This window comes from Grampus griseus, assembly GCF_964374135.1.
Source record: "Grampus griseus genome assembly, chromosome: 1".
In the NCBI taxonomy this organism is placed as follows: domain Eukaryota; kingdom Metazoa; phylum Chordata; class Mammalia; order Artiodactyla; family Delphinidae; genus Grampus; species Grampus griseus.
In genome coordinates this window covers 14,589,841-14,610,098 of record NC_139017.1, presented here as the reverse complement: position 1 = coordinate 14,610,098, position 20,258 = coordinate 14,589,841, and the positions used below count along the sequence as shown (strand labels likewise).

At 37.6% G+C, this 20,258-nt stretch overlaps 1 protein-coding gene across 1 annotated transcript in view; it reads left to right on the top strand.

Annotated features, from left to right (window-relative positions):
* Positions 1-20,258, top strand: part of USH2A (usherin) — a gene marked incomplete at its 5' end in the record, with an annotated part of 770,156 nt that overhangs the window by 207,931 nt on the left and 541,967 nt on the right. Inside the window, one exon of the mRNA XM_082666701.1 lies at positions 9,319-9,549. Within this exon, the coding sequence (XP_082522827.1) occupies positions 9,319-9,549 (231 nt within the window). The remainder of the gene's footprint in view (positions 1-9,318; positions 9,550-20,258) is intronic.

The following is a 20,258-nucleotide window of genomic DNA, read 5'->3' as shown; positions in this document are numbered from 1 at the left end:
GCTCTCTTTGAAGTATTTTTTCAATTAGATATTATTAGAATTACACATTTCGTCCAGAATATTTATTGCTTTAGTTTTGGTGCCCATGACAAAGGCTGAGAGCTGATGTGAGAGAGGTATTCTCCCAGGAGCGGCTGCATCTCCATTGCAAAATCTTCAGGAAACTGTCATGGGTGGCTTTGGAGTTGCTTCTGGGTATATAAGGGTCATAAACTGATGGACTTGGCACCCTTATACTTTTCTTGAAGATTACCCTTTTAATCTAATAACTTTGTACATTTCCGCCCTTTGTGAATTAAGTACAAATTAAACCTTCCTTCAGAGAAATTCCTTTTGGAGATCCATTCCTGGAGGAAAAATGTCCTATTTCCTTTACCTGTCATAAAATGACCTCTACACTACAAGCTTAGAAGTGCCCATCTCCCATTAAGCAAGTAATTAGTGGTGCATTAAGATTTTTGTCTGAATCCGAAGTAGAATGTATGTTTGCGGCTGGGTTGAAAATACACATTGTTTTGTATGCAGGTACATAAGTCTTTTCATTGTGAATAGGACCCAGAGTGATTAAACAAGCACTCTTAATATGTTAATTTATAATTTTAATTACAACAATCTTGTATATATAGTCATTAGTGAATACTAATATAAATATTTTTCTACCTTTTTATTCATAATGCATAAACCAATCATCCAGTTACTTCTCTGAGGTTGCCTGTTTTTGTTTCATAATACAATCTTTGTTCTTAGTTATGAATGCATTTTGTTCGTTCCTGTCTTGAATAATCCCTCATTAAGCTAGTCACTTTCTGCTCCATGCTAAAAAGGAAAAATTATCATGCAAATGTGGCATGCCATATTAAAAAGCACATTACCAAACACTTTTGTTGCTGTCCTTCAATTAGTTTCCCTTCTTTGAATTTAATTCCATTTGTTGTTAAACTACCGACTTGATGTATGGACTCATGAATCTCAGGCTGCTGCCAGGAAAGTGGGGAAAAAAAAAAATCAAAGCCTCTTCGAAGAGCTGCAGAGGCGAGCTGAAATGAATTTGCCTCACCTTTGACAGGAGCACTTGAACAGCAGTGAAATCCTCTGCGGATTCAACTTGGCTAATTATCCAATTATTTATTTCAAGAATAAAGGCACTGTTTTACAATTAGAGCAGTGTAAGTCAATCTGAGAAATTTGGTAATGACAGATGACTTAAGTCACTTCTAAGATAAACAGTATCTGTGCACACTTGTCTCACCCAGTCTTTTCAGGCAGCAGTTCTCACGTCTTAGCATCAGGGAAGTCCTGAGTACGCGGAAGGGTTGGTTTTGTTTGTTTTGCTCTTTCGACAACAGAAATTATTTTGCCCTTCTAACCACCGTGTCAAATTTCCATGGCTCTCAGGCAATGTTGAAGTTGTATTTCTCTTGATTAAAAGCTTTTGGTTCAAAGCAATACTTTTTAATTGCCTAATGATATAAGTCAGTTCTTAGGAAAGAACCGCACATTTAGGAGTTCATTTGCAATATAACTGAAAAATTCATTGCATGGCAGTAAAACAATTTACTGTTAATTACAAGGAGAAGAATTTGCTGTAGCATGCTCACAGATTGCCATGAATCATGCAGCACTCCTAGAGATTTATAACAGATGTGTAAGTGGGATGAATTAGCAGGGTTTAATAACAGAGACACAAATCATGCAGACTTCAAGGAGCTTTAATTGATATACTAGAATGTGACGGGCATGAATCACTCAGCCATTCAACAGCACAGTAACATATGGTCAGCTCAATATGCTGCATCTGAAATCGGTTGGTGAGTCGTTGGTTGTCCCATATGGTGGAAGCAATATATTTCTCATGATTCAAAAAAATACATCCTTGTTTTTAAGGAAATATGATGGCAAAGCGTGTTTGTTATTGAACTTGAATGCCAAACTGGGGTTTTTTATAATGCTTTTGACATGGCAGCTTCCCCAAATATAGAGCGGCTACTACTTGTAATACCAGATCGTAGGAGACATTATGAGAACCAGATTGGTGCTTGTTGGCAGGCTTGATCCACAGCGAAGTCTACAGAAGAGCTCAGCTGACGAGAGCTGCAATTGTTAGGGAAATCCTTCAGACTCCTGATAAAGCCAACCAAATGAAAAGGATGATGTCAGTTTCATAGAAGTTCAGGAATGCCCAGATTTGCAAAGAGAATAGAGTGAACTGAATGAGAGACCCTTACTTAGCAGGGTAGGAAAGTGACTGTGACAGCAGCATGACCCCAGTTGTAACAATTGGACACAACATTTTAAAAAGCAACCTCTTAATTAAAGGTTCAGTCCTTCAGGAGCATTCTGAAAGACATCATGGTGGACCAGTGCATCAGCGGTAGCACCAATCCCATGTTATTCCTGAAGGATTATTTCATTGTAGGAAAACAGGTAATCCTGGTGCAGACCAACAGCTGGTAGCACGCAACATCTTTGTATGGAAGCTGGAATCTGGCGGCTTTCGACAAAGCTTTTGTAGCATTAGTAAACCTGACAGACTTGAAAAAGGAATATTGCAGCCTTAGAACTGTGGCAGCCAGAATTTAATGTCAACAATTAAAATTTATTTTGATCCTTACCTACTGTTTATTACTGTTTGTATACACAACAGACCTTACTAATACAGAGATGCACTATTAGATGGAATTACCATCTGTTCAGAGTGAAATGCTGGCATCTGTCTTCGATGCTAAAACTAAAATGATATTATTTCTAACAAAACAAAATTAACTGCTTTTCACTCACCCACTTTAATGTTGAATGTGTGATGCACCCAAGGTAAAGGCTTGTTCGTACACTGTGTAATGACCTCTGTTGCCAGGTCTGTATTTAGATATGTGACTTTCACGGGGCCTCTGTTCACCTTTTGTCATGGCAGAAATCACGCTTTTTAAAGCACCATTTTAGTTTTCCGATGTATTAACTATAGTAAGGCATTAAAACAACACAATTAAAATGTGTAAGAATTGAACTAGAAAGACTGTTGTGTGCAAAATATTTTGATAGATGTGCCCTAAATAAATGCAAGTGGAAAAAAATTAAATAGACAAAAATTCATCTGAACAGAGTTGCCATACACCCACAGCTTTGGGAAAAAATAAACTGTTATCTTCTCTGTTGGACTATTTCTAATTTTCTCCTACACTGACATATAGGAAAGATTTATATTCAGCATGCCCTCCTTTATTTTAAGCCTAAGTATCCTATGAAAAAAGATCTCTAACTTGTAGAAGTTAGAGAATTTGGAGTATCGAGGACAATGGTAGTTTCCACACTGATGTTGGATCCATGATGCTACTTTCTGAGAAGCCCGACTTCAGCTCTATATATCACAAAATAATAAATTTTGTCACACCAACGTTTAATGCATGTACACAGTGCATTAACTGTAACTGTAGTACATTTATTTGTGCTAGAGAAGACTTGAAAATGATTAAAAAATCAATACTTTTCTGTCAGAGAAGCGAGTGTTACTATGCATTTAAGTAGTTAATTGCATAAGCCCCATAAAAGCTTCAAGTTTGGGTAGCAAGGATGCCATAATTACAGTCCAAGCAACTACCTTTTATTGACAGGGGACTTTAGGGAACAGTCCGTGTTGTCATCGCTGCTGCCATATGTACAGTTCAGAAATCACGGATCCTCACACTGTTTATGTGTTGGACGTGAGATGCGTGCAAATTATTGATGATCACCTGCATGACAGCTGGTTAAGGTAGTGTTTATTCATCAAGGAGGTGATTCCCCCTAAATTCTCTAAAAGCACTGCTTTCTGGCCTTGTTTATATCATAGAACACACAGAAAAATCATAATATATATCTGCCGTGCTGAGGTAAGGAACAAGATGGCTCGGAGCTGTGGGAGATAAGCTGGCTGGCTTCCTGGAGGGCTGAGGGGATCTGTGTATCCAGCACCCCTTCTTGGTTTACTATGGAGAGGAGCTGCTTGAAAATGTTCAAGCAGAATTTTGAAACTGGAAGAGACCCTAGGCACAATCAGGTCTGTTGTGCTCTTCAATAAATGAGGTATTACCCAGCAATTCTACCCCTGGGTTCATATCTGGAAAAAATGAAAACACTAATTTGAAAAGATCCATTCACCCCAATGTTCATAGCAGCATTATTACAGTTGCCAAGATATGGAAGCAACTGAAGTGTCCATCAGCAGATGAATGGGTAAAGAAGACATGGTGTATATATATACACAACGGAATATTACTCAGCCATAAAAAAGGATGAAATTTGGCCATTTGCAACAGCATGGATAGACTTGGAAGGTATTTCCTAAGTGAAATAAGACAGGCAGTATGATATCACTTGTATGTGGAATCTAAAAATTGCAACAAACTAGTGAATGTAACAACAACAACAAAAAAGAAGCAGCCTCACAGCTATAGAGAACAAACTAGTGGTTACCAGTGGGGAGAGGGAAGGGGGGAGGGCCAATATAGGGGTAAAGGATTAAGAGGTACAAACTATTATGTATAAAATAAGCTACAAGGATATATTGTACAGCACAGGGAATATAGCCAATATCTTATAGTAACTGTAACTGGAGCATAACCTCTAAAGATGGTGAATCACTCTTGTACACCTGTAATTTATATAATATTGTACACCAACTATACTTCAATAAAAAATTTTTTCCAAAAATATAAATGAATGAGTGAGATACTGAAGAACAGAGAGGCCAAATAATGGATTAGCCAATGTTCTATAAGTAGGGTCCTAAAGAAGCAGTCTAGAACCTAAGTTTTCTCCTTTCCAGATCAGTTCCACTATATATCCTCTCTCTTGAAGGGGACTAGTAAACAAAGAAGAAAATGGGAAAATTGATGTTGTTCTTTCCTCAGTCAGAGACTAGATAGTCAACAAGAAAGCACTGAGAAGTCTCTGAGAGTCTGACAGGAGAATCCTCTCCTCTTCTGGACGCTGAATGGAGAGGACTTGCCAACTGGGAAATCATGGCTACGTGAGCCCGGATTTTACGTTTGAGTCCTAGTTCCAGGGCCCTTTCACAGGTGTTCGGGCCTAACAGCATTTGGCAAATCGCATTTCCTGTGACAGTTTGCATCTCTGAGACAAAGTCAGGATCATTTTCCACTGACAAGTTGCCTGAGGATGTCTCATATTAGTCTTTCCCCCCTCACACCCCTGAAATGAGGAATCGCTGTGTGTTCCTAGATTGCTGTCTTCCTAATAGTCGATGATGCTTTACAATATTGACACAGCCATGCAGTCTTCATAGACAACAAACTCTTCCTTGAGAACAGATTTGATTTTAAAGACCTGTCAGCAAGCACTTCTGCTCATTTAGTCTTCAGTTCTTATCCTAAGATGGTCAAACTCCACACTACGTAAATTTTGCAAGTGTAAACTTATGCATTATGATATGCTATTAATCAGATTATAAAGTAATAAATGCTACATAAAGAAGAATGTATATTACGCAGTGTTGTATAAAAGAATGCTTGTAAATAGGAGAGACTAGAAATTGGATCACAGAGCTAATGCAAAAAAATACAAGAGCACCGTAATTTTATTCCAAGTGGAAACAGACTTTGTATGTTGCTAGTCTTTGAATCTAAAAGCCTAAGTATCTTATGAAGATCCATTTTATACTTTACGCTTATAAGAGGATTTTCTAAGTAAACACAGATTCTAAATGTGGATGAATTGAATCATTTTATAATACGTAATTCGAAAGATGCTTTATTGGCTAGTAAAAATAGTGCCCTGTATTGGAATAGAAGTTTGCTTTGTAAAACCTAACGCAATTATATTGTTTTTAAAAGCAGTTATTTTCAAAGTGTTCCACTGAAAATTTATCCTCATGTTGGATGGGAAAACTGAGGCATGTACATTTAAAGTGATTTTTGTAAAATCATACAGAATTGGATAAAAAGTGAAAATTATATCTCTAGGAGTCTGCAGAGACTTTCACATTATTCCATATTGTCTCTCTCTTTTTTTTTTAGAAGATGTTGCGGGTAGGAGTTTATTAATTAATTAATTTTTGGCTGTGTTGCATCTTTGTTTCTGTGCGAGGGCTTTCTCTAGTTGTGGCAAGCGGGGGCCACTCTTTATCGCAGTGCGCGGGCCTCTCACTACCGCGGCCTCTCTTGTTGCGGAGCACAGGCTCCAGATGCGCAGGCTCAGTAGTTGTGGTGCACGGGTTTAGTCGCTCCGCGGCATGTGGGATCCTCCCAGACCAGGGCTCGAACCCGTGTCCCTTGCATTAGCAGGCAGATTCTCAACCACTGCGCCACCAGGGAAGCCCCGTATTGTCTCTTAATTTACTGTCTTGTGATGAACAAATGTATACCTATAATCCCTTCACTTTGATGATCTGAGCCATAATCTTTAATTCACCTGTCTCTTAGTGAGTCTGTGTTTGTGTGTATGTGTTTAATAGTTCAGGAGTATCTGTTTTTCTTATCATTATTCTACTTGTGAATGTATATGAGACCAGTCTCATTTAATTGATTGAAAGTTCCCCTCTGGTCTTAGGGGAATTCTGAAGATAGTGACTGAGTAGGTACTCACCCTTTCAAGTGGGCTGGGTTGACTCACAAGTGAAACTGTAACAGACCAGCTGAGAGTTGTTTTTTGTTTTTTTTTAAGCAAGTGAATAAAATGCACACACACACATATATATATACTCTAGTTCCACTCATTCTCTGTGGTTGACTTCCTAAGAATGGTGTAATTGCTCAGCAGAGCAATTCCCCTGTGAATCTAGAAGCACTCCACGACTTGTTAGACTTTAAATAGTCAACATTAATTTTAGTGGATTCTCAATGCATGTGTCCTCATTGATTATAATCATTTTGTCATATTTTAAAAATTGCGTGCTCTCACTTTTAGTAGACGTTCAATCAAACAAAACAAATAAACAAGCAAACCTACTGAGTTGCTGGAATTCCTTTGATTTTGTGTTGTTTGACTCTGAAATTATATTCCTGACTAAGAAGTGATTTTCGATGATGCTTCCATGAGGAAAGGATTCTGAATACAGTAGTGGTACAGATTTTCATTATCCCCATCCAGATGGGTGATTGGAGTAAAGTGAAAGAGTACTAGATGTCAAACAAATGCGACCTTGAGAAAGTAGCTGCTTTTAAATAAGAATAAATTTGTTTTCTACACCTGTGACTTTATTTCTGTTTTGTAAACAAGTTCATCTGTGTCATTTTTTAAGATTCCACATACAAGCGATATCATATGATATTTGGATATCACTGGAATAGATGGTATTCTTCAAACTAAAAAGTTCAAGTCTTTGTGTGCCAGATCACTAGGGAATCTTAAGTGGAATACAGGAAAGTAACAGAAAAGCTCAAAATTCCTATTGTCTGCTCCTAAGTAGAAAATTTTAAACAAATGAAAAAAATATAATCGGTCCTCCATTATTGCTTCTCTGACCCCAAGACTCAGAAATCTTTGGCAGTCCTCCTTCCCCAGTTAAGCTAATAGCCAATGAGGGCTTCCTGAAATTTTACAAAGATGGAACTCCAAACTCTGGAGATGAGCTTAGTGGGAGAAGAAATTTCTGCATGGCTTAGCTTCTTATTTTGTTTTGGATTATTTCTGAAGAGGGATCATATCTTGTAGAATGAAATCTTTGAGAACCCAGCATTTAGCTAATTTTTGGTAAAGAATACTAAAGGAAATCATGCATAAAATTTACAGATCCGTATATATAAGAATAAAAATATCACGTGGCTCACACTGGTGGAAGATGAACAGAATTGTTAATTATCTTTCTAAGTTGATGAACTTTTTACTCACTGCCCTCTCTTCTTTACTAAAAATGAAAATAGAATCACAATGAATTGTTTCTCTGTGGAAAGCTGGCCAAGCTTTCTAGAAAGTAACAAATGGTCATTGTTCGAAGCTGATTTAAGGTGAATTGCCTTTCTTGGTTTAAGAATAATAGTTTTTGTATTCACACCATTTTATCTTACATGTACTGAAACAGGCAAAAACTTTGTGTCTGCACAAGGCTGTGTTAACACAGGTGTAAGTTAAGCTCCACAGCCTTAGTCTGGGTCCTCAGTAAATAGACTTGGCGATTATGACATGTGTTCCTTTCTTCATTTTCACCCCTCAAACCCAGCTGACACACTTCGAGTGGATACGCATCTCATCCTACAAACCCAACTGCTTAAGAAAATGAAAATCGAAACAGGTCTTCATTTTCAACAACTCAGTTGTTAATCTGATCTGTTTCCAGTAGGTTTTAGGGGAAGTCTCAGAGCTGTCACTCCTGGGGTTTCCCAGGAGGCTCCAAAGAAATGCCAGTGTCCCTGGACGTCAAGGCGCGCCGTGGCCCCAGTGTGCGTGTGAGCCCTGGGCCCTCACTGCCCAAGGCTCAGGCCACTGCTGGGAGTGCTGTGGTCACTCCAGGGCCCCCGAGGCTGCCTGAGTCTGTTGTACCTGGACAGGAGTTTGCAAGCCGCTGAGATCACAGGCTCATTCCTTCCTGTGGATGCTTTGGCTTTCAGAGTGGTGTTTGTTTTAATTTAGACCAGTAGCTAAGCTTTAAAAATCAGAAAATTACACATAAAATGACTTTTTTTTTAGGTAACAAAATAAAAGATTTGACAACACTGGGTTGTCATTCCTGAATCATCCGTGGGCTGGCACGAATTAGTGACTGTTCACCCCCTCCCCGCTCACCGGTTTTTCTCAAACCCCACTTTCTCTTGTCTCCCTAACGAGCCCATTTCAACCATTTCCTTCTCCTGCTTGGCCTCTGTGAATTGCAGCCCTGACTCAATACCATGTTAAGACAAGGGACTCTGCCCTTTGTGATCAGTAGCCACTAGCTTGGTAGTCACTGGCTGCGGGATTCACAAGGGATCTTGTAGCTCCTGGGTAGGGCAGGGGTATTCTCTCGAAAATGGAGAAGCCATGAGCCATTAGAGACCCACAGGCACAGAAGCTAGAGTCGTGAAACATCTGCTTGGTAAAGAGAATCTGGGTGGTGCTCCAACAGACTATAATATGTAGTATCTGTCAGGTCGCAAGAAAGAATAGAGAAATTATTTGTAAGAAAAAAACTTTGTTTAATGATAAAAGTGTATTCAGCATTCAAAATGTTGTTTAGTTACATTTAATATTAACTCTGTTTTCAGTTCCTAGACCATAGAAATACTGGAGGCCATAATTGATTTGATTTTGAGTTAATGTACACAGGTGCATGTGAACATATGTGTGCATATCTGTGTCTAGAGATAGGAGCCAAATTCTTGAACGTAACAAGGGTTTTCTAATATTTAGCACCAGCCCAACTGAGGCCACCTCTGGTTGAAGGAATCAACAGTACAACCATCCATCTGAGGTGGCAGGCACCTGAAGAACAGAATGGACCCTCTCCTACATATCAGCTGGAAAGGAGACAGGCAGCTCTACCAGCTCCAAGGGCCACAATGATGAAAGGAACTCGTTTCACAGGAAATGGATATTATAAATTTCCCAGCTCCACTCACCCATTCAATACAGACTTTACCGGTAAGTGTGCTTGATATCACTTTCTTTACGAGGCACTAAGCCCTGGGGTATTTTTAATGCTTTTGATATGTCTTTACAATGAATTTTTACTACACCTGTTTATAGAGATACTAATGTAGCCCTTTTATAACTTTAGCTTGATTGTGTCGACATATTTATCTCTTCAGTATTCTGAAAAAAAACAAGTGGGTTAAGTGGAGGAAAGAAAAGAAAAAAATATATATACTAGATGTGAAAAGGCAGTGGTGTTTTTTATTTTGTTTTCTTCTGCCCACACTGCGTGGTGTGTGGGGTCTTAGTTCCCAACTGGGGATCGAACTCGTGCCCCATGCAGTGGAAACACAGAGTCTGAACCACTGGACCACAAGGGAATTCCCTGAAAAGGCAGTCTTATTAGATCAAAGTATGTGCTGGAAATGACTCTTGGACGCTATTTACCAGAATGTGTCGGAGTATTCCTCACTTCCTTTGTGGAAAAGAGTTCTGTGGGCAAATGAGTTTGAGAAATGCCCCCATGCTATTGGAGATTCTCAGTATACATCAGCTTATCCAGTCTCTGAAAAGAATTATAAGAAAGCTATTTAACTGTTTAACTATTCCTAACTCTTATTTGATGTAGCTCTTTTCTTTTTAAAGTGTAAAAACTGTTAATACCCCATGTTCTATGGAGAGCATTATGGGAAAAAGTAATTTCAGGGAAAGCGTACCTTCTATGGGTCAGGAGTAGAGTAAGGCAAGCAAGGCACAAAATTTAAAGGCACCCAAAACTCAGTAATCCATGTAAATGATATTTTAATACAATATTTTTAAAATAAAAATCAATGCAAAAAAATCCCCAGTAAAAAATAAGAATTTTAAATAAAGACAGGATCCAATCCTCACTGTGTGAGCCAACCTCACACGTCTCACTCAATTTCTGGTCTGACTGGTATTACAGTATTCTGGAAGTCCAGTTATCTCTATGAATTACACTTTTTAAAAGCACTATTTCACTACAGACGTAGAAAACTCTCATTATTCATGATACACACTTTATTTCCCATTAAAATTTTTTAAAGTATATAATATGTGTTACTCTGTAAACTCATAATGATATTAATTTAATCCATGAGAAAGTCATTTTGGAGCAAATAGCTAGTCTTTCCGATGCTGCGTATGTTGAGGACAATGAAATGGAATTTGAACTATAAAACGTAGCTCACGTATTTTATTTTTACTTAGAATGGTAAATAGTTTGCTTTTAAGTGAGGCTGGCTGCTGATGTATATTTGTAACGAATCATGATTATGTTCTAGCTGTGATATATTAAGATTAATGCACGCTTAACCACTGGACTAGTATATCCACCTCCTCACTGAGTATTAGAAATTCAACCATTGAGCTCCCCTAAAACGCTCGACTTCTACTTAATATTCGTAAAAGTCAAAGAAAGGGAAGAAAAGGAAACATAAGTATCTGGGAAAGAACCTATGGAAAAAAAGTCAAAGGCTTTTTCTCAAATGGAACTAGAACTGACTTCCTGGTCCAACATTTGGCTTGTGATGTGTTTCTTCGAGGAAACAGCCTTCGTTTCCATTCATCTGGGTCTCGCTGCGGCAGGCATGTCAGCTCGGATTTGCTGGCTAGCCAGCAGACAGGTTTTTGATGGGATCACCTACTGTTGTTGCTGTGAAAGATAGAGTGGCCCGTCGGCTGTTAATAAATTTAGTCGTCTGCGCTGTCTCCCTAGCCGGCCTCAGACTCCGAGGTGCAAGGGCTAGGGGCAGATGCAGGGTCTGGGAAGTTTTCCAAATTCCTCTTTAAGAAAGTTAGGCCGTAAACGCTGGCCTCCCTAAGCAGAATCCTTCTGTCTATAACAAAGCCTCCAGCTGCACAGAAAATGTGTTTGGAGTCCACAGCATTTGAAGGACAAGACAGGGAGATCACAGTTTGGGCTTGAACAACTCCCTAGAGCTTTGGCGATTCCTGGAGAATAAGCAGTTCTTCTGCATTCAGGCATGTTCTGGGGCCTCGCTACCTCCTTTTTATGAGAAGCTTGGCTTACTTTCGAGTCTCTCTTAACTGTTAAAGTAACCAGGTCTCCATCAAGTTATTGGTTTGACCCTTTGGCTCACCTGACAGATTCGGCTGGATACTTTTATTGAAGCAGGTTATGGTTTAACAAAATTTCCCCAATTAATGAACCGGGACAAGTTTACAAAACCAACTCAATCAATAGCTTTCCTTCAACTTGGATCTTCTTATGTAGAAAGGTAAATGTATTATTAGCATCATGCACTTGTTTTACTTGTATATTCTTTCATCCAATCCCTCTGCAGCATTAGAAGGTAGATATTTTTCCCCTCATGGAACATGAGGAAGTGAGGTTCCAATAACTGGCTCCCACGTGGTGCCACAGCTACTGAATTTTGGAGGTGAAATGTGAATTTGGAAGCTTCTGGTTCAAAAGCTGGTGCTTTGCCACTGAGCGGGAGGGATAATTCTGTGGACAGTAGCTTGGAAGTTGTGGAATAATAAGTATCTAAAAGTAATAAATGAGGATGGAAGATGAAATGATGATCACCCAAATAAACCTTACTCAACACTGCTAAACTTTTTGGATTTGTCTTTCGGTTTTTTGGCTTTTCAGGTAGCAAACAGAAATAGTATTGGCATTATTTATTACTTGCATCTCCAAAGACATCTGGGGATAAGATTTTTTTTTCCATAGCAATTAATTCTAGAGTGTGCCTAAAGCTAGATTTTTAACATCAAACAAAATTATTTTAAGTGGGCTGAAGTGCTGTGTGTCAAACAGTGCTTTCAACTCACGTTCCTATAAATTTCATGCAGTTTTTATATTCTAAGGCAAATTTAATGAGCAAATCCTGATCATCTCTAAGATGATGAATTATATTTAAAAAGTGAATAATTATAAGAAGAACTAAGATATCTTTTATTTTGATTCATTTCAGAATCTCAAACTCTAACTAAAAATGATTCCTGAAATATGAATGGAGATATCAAATGACTCAAAAACAAATATACAGTGATGTGTATTATTATACATATTTTATGTAAGGAAAAAATGTGAGCGTTCACCCATCAATGACAGGATTTGTAAATACATTCATTCCATGGTCATAGCAATATGTTGAAAGTCTAGGTATAAACTATCTCATTATTACAGTTCAAGAAAGGAATCTCTCATATAACTCCCCCCTCTTCCATATTTGCTTTAAATATGTTACCTCATATGATAGAATGAAAACAATTCAAACATATGACTATATGTCTGTGTTGCTTACTGTATAAATCAGTAAGCTTAGTATTATAAATGAACTCTGTCAAAATCTACTTTGGGGCCGAAAAATGAACCAGATGAATCTTTTGTAGGATTTACGTTTGATCGCTTTTCCTTTCTGATACAAGTGTTCTTTCAAAAATCTAATTTCCAGGAAGGGTGTATTATCAGTCATTTACATCATAGTATAAATAACTCCCCCATTTCTTTATGATTAAGGATGAGGGCTTTGGGAACAGACTAACAGGAGTTTCAGATCTATGCCCCATTATTTATTGGTTAAATGTAATTAGACAAACCACTTAATCACTTGTGTGCCTCTGTTTCCTTTTCTTTCAAATTGGCATAATAATACTACTTACAATATTGATATCTAGCAGGTAGGTAAGGATTAAAGGAGATAGCTCACCTAATGAACTTTGCACAGTATCTGCCACACAGATTACTTTATAGTCTTTAAACATTAGCTATCAGCTATCACTCATTGAACAAATATTTATTAAGTGCCTACTATGAGACAGGAGATTTTCTAAAAGTCTTCTGCAAGTCATAAAATCAACATTCTATTAATTCGTCTGCTGCTGCACATACAAGATATGTTTGCCTAAATGTTGTATCTGGGGTACGAGTAATGTGCAATTTCTATATTAAAATGTGATATTTAATTTTGTTATTGAAAACAGTTGAATTAATTTACCTAGTGTTGAGACACTATATAAACTACTTTCCTCTGGGTCTTATCATGCTCATCTATTAAACTGAGGCTTGGCCAATTCCTTTAACTTCTAAAATTCCAAATCAGTTAGCACAGGTTATTTAAGTAGCCTCAAAAATTCAAAATAGAAGTTATCACTAAGGCATCTGTGAGTTTAAAAACACTTAGATTTTTAATTGTTTTATGATTCTTTCATATAATATATTCACAATTTAAGGTTTACAGAAATGTAAGCTTTCTCTCTACTAATCTGAAGAATTTATGGGAATAAGTTAACTTCTAGGGATAACTTAAGTGATGTGGGGAAAATTACTCAATATAAAATGGATATTCAGTTCTTGAGTTATATCAGAGGGTGTAAAGAAGACACAAGTTCAACATAATTTCATGATCTTGGAACTAGAAAATCATGTGAACACTCATAATGAAATAGTCCCCTGATTACACGGGGTTAACAGTACTTTGTCCTTCCAAAACAGGAATAGCAGATAGAGCATCCCTCCCACCTACAACAGGAAGGAGCTATCACCGTGTTTCTGGAGAGAAAAAAAAATTTTTTGCTTATTATTTTCAGGAATGCAGAATAAATCCACTTACACAAAGAATTTTGCTAGTAATCAAAGGGAAGCTGGTAAAAACAGCAAACTAAAATACTGCTCAGTTTGGCATTCCAAAGGTGACCCTCTCTCTCCTTGTCACTTGTTTTTCCTATTAGTGGAAAACAGGTCCACGATCATTTGGGGGAAGGTTTGACTATTGTAGTATCCAGACGCCAATCACACCAGCCTTTTAAACTGCCTTTACTGGTGAACCTGCCCAGAAATCAGGAACTGCCTTTGCAGAGATCTTTGTAGCAACCCACTGGGGAGATGAACACACATGTGCACCTGGATGTAATTCCCTTTTATTTGTCTTCATGAAAAATGTGATGACTGATGTTGAATATCTTGCAGATGAGAACTCTGTACACTTTCTTCATAATAATGCCGTTCAAGGACACCAAATGATTGTCTTACATGTTTGTCTCTTAGTATTTGCCTTCCCCAAAATGGCCGAACTAAAATGCCTCACGATTCAGAAATACAATTAATTACCGACCCATGAAAAGAGAAATGCAACCCCCCAAATCAATATCTTTTAAAAGCGTATATTTTACATTTTACTGTATGATATTTATGCTTTATTATTTTTGTATTATTTTCAGTGAACTGAGGCACTAAAACACTGCATTAAAGGAAAGCTGATTCTAAGCAGTTACAGTACAGGTATAAGTAGGGCAAACTCCTTCGATACACTAATTAGTAAAAGCATATTAATTCTGACCTTCAACACCCTTGGTGTCCCACTATTTGTTTTCCTCTGACTGGGAGCAAGTAGTTTTGCCAGAAAGTACTTAGGAAAAAAAAAAAAAAAAAAACACTAAATAAAACACCAAGTCTTTTCAAAGCCTATTTAAACCACAAAGTTATTTAAGCTTTGATGTTAGATTTTGGCCACAGTTATTGAAAAGCAGCTCTATGAATCAACTATATGGCCTAGCAGTTTAACAATAATGATACAGAAAAACAAAGGCAAGAGTAAGAACACGGAACTTGAGAGCAAAGTAAAGAAGTGGGTCTTGGGCAATGCCGGGGATCCATGGGTATTTCTGATGCAACTGAATCAGAAGAGATGTGACTGTCTGGTTGAGCTCACCTTTATGGACTGAGAGAGACAAGGATCCAAATACATATCTTCTTAGAATAACAGAAGTCAGACTAACCTATGATAACTAGAGATATTCAGAAGTGAATATTAAAATTGCTTAGTTTTTATTACCTTCAGTAGAGAGGTCCAAGTAAGTTCTTAGGAAATGCTTTCAGATGACACTGAAGGGTGGCAGAGGACCGTGCTTTTTCCCCATTCATCAACTTCATCAGAAAGGCCAATTTACAAGGGCTGCATTTGTTTTAACCTTGCATCTTTAAGGTGACTAATTTTGAAGCACATTTCTGTAATGTTGCCTTGTGTTTGGAAAGTTAATGGTCGGGTTGGTTTGGAAGTAAGTTGTTTCACTTTGGAATTTTATCTCAGATTGCACAAAATAATCATTTCAACACAGGGATTTTTGTCTCACCAAAATTTTTAGACCTTTTGGGGGCTTTGATATTGCTCAGGTGGTCAAAATGAATGCAATTGCAAATTTGCCTTTGCATGAAGAACCCTTTCCTTTTTGTAAACTTCTCACAAAGTCAATCTAGAGCAGGGGTTACAAAATTCTCCTTTAAAGGTCCAAACAGTATTTCTGACTTTATGGGCCAAGAGATCTCTGTCACAACTACTTAGCTCTGTCATGGTAGCATGAAAGCATCCATAGACAATATGTAAAAAAATAAGGGTAACCAGGTTCCGATAAAACTTTATTTGCAAAAATGGGCAACAGACTGGTAGCTTGCCTATCCCTGGTCTAAAGTCTAGTTCTAAAAAAAAAATATTAACATAATTTCATCATTAATGATACATTTTTCTTCCGCCCTAATGCCAGGAAGCCTAAAGATAAGTAGAAAGGAGCTCAGGTAAAATAAATGAGAGAAACCAACACAACAAAGTAGGTGGTAATGCTTGATAAGTGAAAGTATCTTGAAATAGCATCTTTTCTGCTCAACAGAGCCTTAGGTGGCCAGAAAGTCACCCCAACATTGACCATGCCAATACAATAGAATAATCTTTTCCTTGAAACAAACTGTTGTTAGCTGCTAACACTCTTTTAACCAGCTTAAAGCATCTGCTTTCCCCATCTCTTTTATTACCAAAAAAAGATGTATTGTTGCCTGCTATACAACTGTACGTGAGTTCTCACACACTCGTGCCATACTGTCAAACACAGGCTTTCCACCCTGTCCCTGGGTTTCCTAGTAGTCTCAAATTTACCTACGGTACTTAAATTACCCAGTGTCTTTTTCTTACAATACATTGGCCATTTTGGAATCTTATTTAAGGCTTTGTTGCGAAAGAAAAATGTTTCTGTCTCTTCATGACATTCTGCATCAAAAAAAAGACTAATTTTAGTTCTCCTTTCATCCAATTTAAATGAGTAGAAAGAGGAACTTCGAGCAGAAAAAGAATCATAATGGTCAGCAGTGATAGTGAAACTAGCACCTATGAGCTGATTGCTTTTTGATTGAATAAAGTGAAAAATTTTGTATATATTTTCTTGGGAAAAAATAATTAAAATATTTAAAGATCTATAGTTACAATTATTTTATATCAGTTAGGTTAAATGTAACACCCATAAAAAAGTATTGTGATTAACTTCAAAGTCAGAAAGAGAAAGACAAATACGGTATGATATCACTTACGTGCAGAATCTAAAGTATAACACAAATGAACTTATCTACGAAACAGAAACAGACTCGCAGACATAGACAACAGACTTGTGGTTGCCAAGGGAGAGGGGAGTGGGGGAGGGAAGGATTGGGAGTTTGGGATCAGCAGATACAAACTATTATAGGTAGGATGGATAAACAACAAGGTCCTACTGTACAGCACAGGGAACTATATTCAATATCCTGTGATAAACCATAATGGAAAAGAATATAAAAAAGAATGTGTGTATATGTGTAACTGAATCACTTTGTTATACAACAGAAATTAACCCAACATTGTAAATCAACTATACATCAATTTAAGAAATTTGAAAAAAAATACACATATGTAATTTTACGTTAAAATGTTTGGGGAAAAAAAAAAGATTAACTTCATTTCCAGTCAGATAGAAAGGATTCCAATAATATCATTGTCAAAATTCTGGATCTTTCAAAACCGAATTCTAGTGGCCTGAAGAAATGTTTTATGAGATCATGCACTAAGAGTTCCTTTGGAGTGGGGAAATTTCGAGAAATATTATGAAGACCTTATTTAAGGTGTGTACGTTGTAGGAAGCTCACAAACATCGCCCTCAGGCTGGTTTGGAGTTTCAAGAAAGGAAACTCAGTTACGTACATTCCCTTGACTGAAGCCCAGTCTCAGTTTGGAGGTTCTTTGACCTTAAGTGCAACCTCTGAAGAGGTGCAGGAGGAGGCTGAAGGGGGAAGAAACGCCTGCTTAATCATTCGGGTCATTTAAGTCATCTCTGGCAGCGGTGGCCATGTCATCCCCACAAATAAAATGGGCCCTAGGAGAATTTCATAAAGGAAAGATAAGGACTTATGGGAAGTTCATGAGAATGAATAATTTAATGGTCCTTCCATCCAACGAGGCAGAAAACGGAAAAAAACTGTAGATGCCTCTTTCTTGGCTTCTGCGTCTCTTCACATCCACCCCTTCCCCTGATACGTTCCTTCTTCTGTGTTTACCACTGTGTTTACCAAAGTGAGTATAACTGGGTGCCTGAGACAGAAACCTGGGAGATGTCCCTGAATACCACTTCTCACTCCCTTCCTCACATTCCATCAGTTGGTCCTCTGCTAGCCATTATGCCTCTGATACATGTCTTGGAAATATCCACTAGTCCTATAGCTACTTCCTTGTCCAGGTCTATGTGTGGGTCTCTAAATCAAAAGTTTCACTCTTTTACAGGCTATTTTTTTAACTACTAATATTTCTTATCACGTTGCTAAAAACCTTTCAAAAGTTTCTCATAAAGATGCCCTGCATGAAGTCTCTTCTGCTTCCCTGCTTACTGTTCAGCCTCACCTGTTCATATACCTCCTGTGTTACTCTCCAGCTCTACAGCCATCTTCCGGTCCCAGCTGCTTGAATCTACCCCACTCTCTTGAATGTCCAGGTCTTTGAAGATATTGATGCCTTTCCCTGAAATGCCTCCCTTTACTTGCAAGTGCTTCTTTTTCCTGTTACCTGGCTAATTCCTACTCATCAATGAAGTGTCAACTGAGCTATTCCTTTAAATAGCCTCCCAACAACCTCTCCCGACTCCATGCCAAATCTAGATTAGGAGCCTCTCTAACTTACTACCACAGAAACCAAGAATCTCTGTTTTAACCTTTATCACATGCCGTTACAATTGCTTGTTCACTTATCTATATCCCCAAAAGGCTGAAGTTATGACTGTTTTCTTCAGTTATAAATTTGTGCCTTGCACATCCTAGGATCCGTACTAGATGTTCAATAAATGTTGAATAAAGAATTCACTAAAGGAGTTAGTTAGGTAGAAAATGAAAAATCCATAAGAAAGATTGCTTAGCTATGAGAATTACTTAATGATGAGATTTGCGATGCGTTAGAATACGTCACAAAATGTTGAGAGCTACCTTTTTGGAAGTATTGACAGTTTAGAGTGATAACTCAATTTGTTTAGTCTCTATTGGCCTCAGATGTATAAGAAAGTATGTTTTAAGCTATATAGTATTAGAGACAAAAAAATTCTTATTAATGACCCTTAGTTGCTGGTGAAGTTACTTCTCTGTCGATTATTATAGCTAGAGCCGTTTTCTGTCCCACTGCAGCTGTCACATGGTATTGCTGGAAACAAGATGTTGCACGTGTCTTAGACACAGGATCTCCTTAGGCTTATTAAATTTTGAGGTTAATGAATATTTTGACACTTTTACCTATACATATCATTAGGGCTTATTGCGATAGGTTTAGGATGACAGTCATAATAAACATATATAGTACAATAAAAAACATTTTTAATCTTGAAAGTGCTTTATAAACAGCAGTGATCAATGCTATGGATGGATTAACAGCATCAAATTGATTGAATTCTATTTCAAGGTCAATGGAGGTATTGACGTCGACATTCTAGTTCAGAAGGAAGACAGCAATGGCAGTGGTAGAGTGCAGGTTTTGGAGTCAGACTCCCCAAGTTGAAAATCTGGCTCCTCTACGTGCTGGTGTTTAACTTTGCATGAGTCACTTCCCCGCTCTCCAGCTCAGTTTCTTCATCTCTAAAATGGATTATTGTAAAGTTTCAATGCAGGAATTAGCACACAATATCATAATGGTCATTATTATATATGCATTTATGGCTGACATTTTAAAATTCGGGATTTTGAATTATGTGCTGTTCCATTCATTCATGTATTTTATATGCCTAAACCACATAAATCTTGATGATATTCTTTTATAACCTCTCTCTACCTCATATCCCTCTGATCATTCACTTTATTTTATTCAGTCTATGAAGTTCTGACCTTTGTTTGTTTGGTTTTTTTTAGTTGCCTTTCTTCTCTGTCTAGAGGCTTAGATGTTCTGCCTCTCATTTCTGCATTTCTAGTGGCTACCTTTACATTTCAACATGTGCTTATAAATCTAACTCTATTTTGTATCTTTTCCTCATCATCAGTCCTCTTAAAAAAGAAGACTTTCCCAATGGTTACAGGTTTTCTCATCTACCAATCACTCCTCAATCTACATTTTTTTCTGCCCACTTCTTTCCTGTAAATGCTTCCTTCAAGATTATCAATAATTTTCAAAACAAGAGCCCTTTCTTAACCCTCAACCTATGTGTCCCTAAACAGTAGTGTTATTATATCTTTTTAAACATACAAAGAAACTAAATATTTCTCAACAGGCTTCCTCTTCTATTTTCTGCAAATTTTTTTCAAACCTTTTGGCTCTGCTTTCTACTTCTGCCTTTAAATGGAGGGACTCAGTCGTTTAGTGGGTGTACTGTGAATGTTTCTCAATTGCACCCCATTTGCCAGGTGCTATGATTGGTGTTTTAGAAAGGGTATTGAGTAAAGCAGACACAGTCCCTAACCTTAGGGA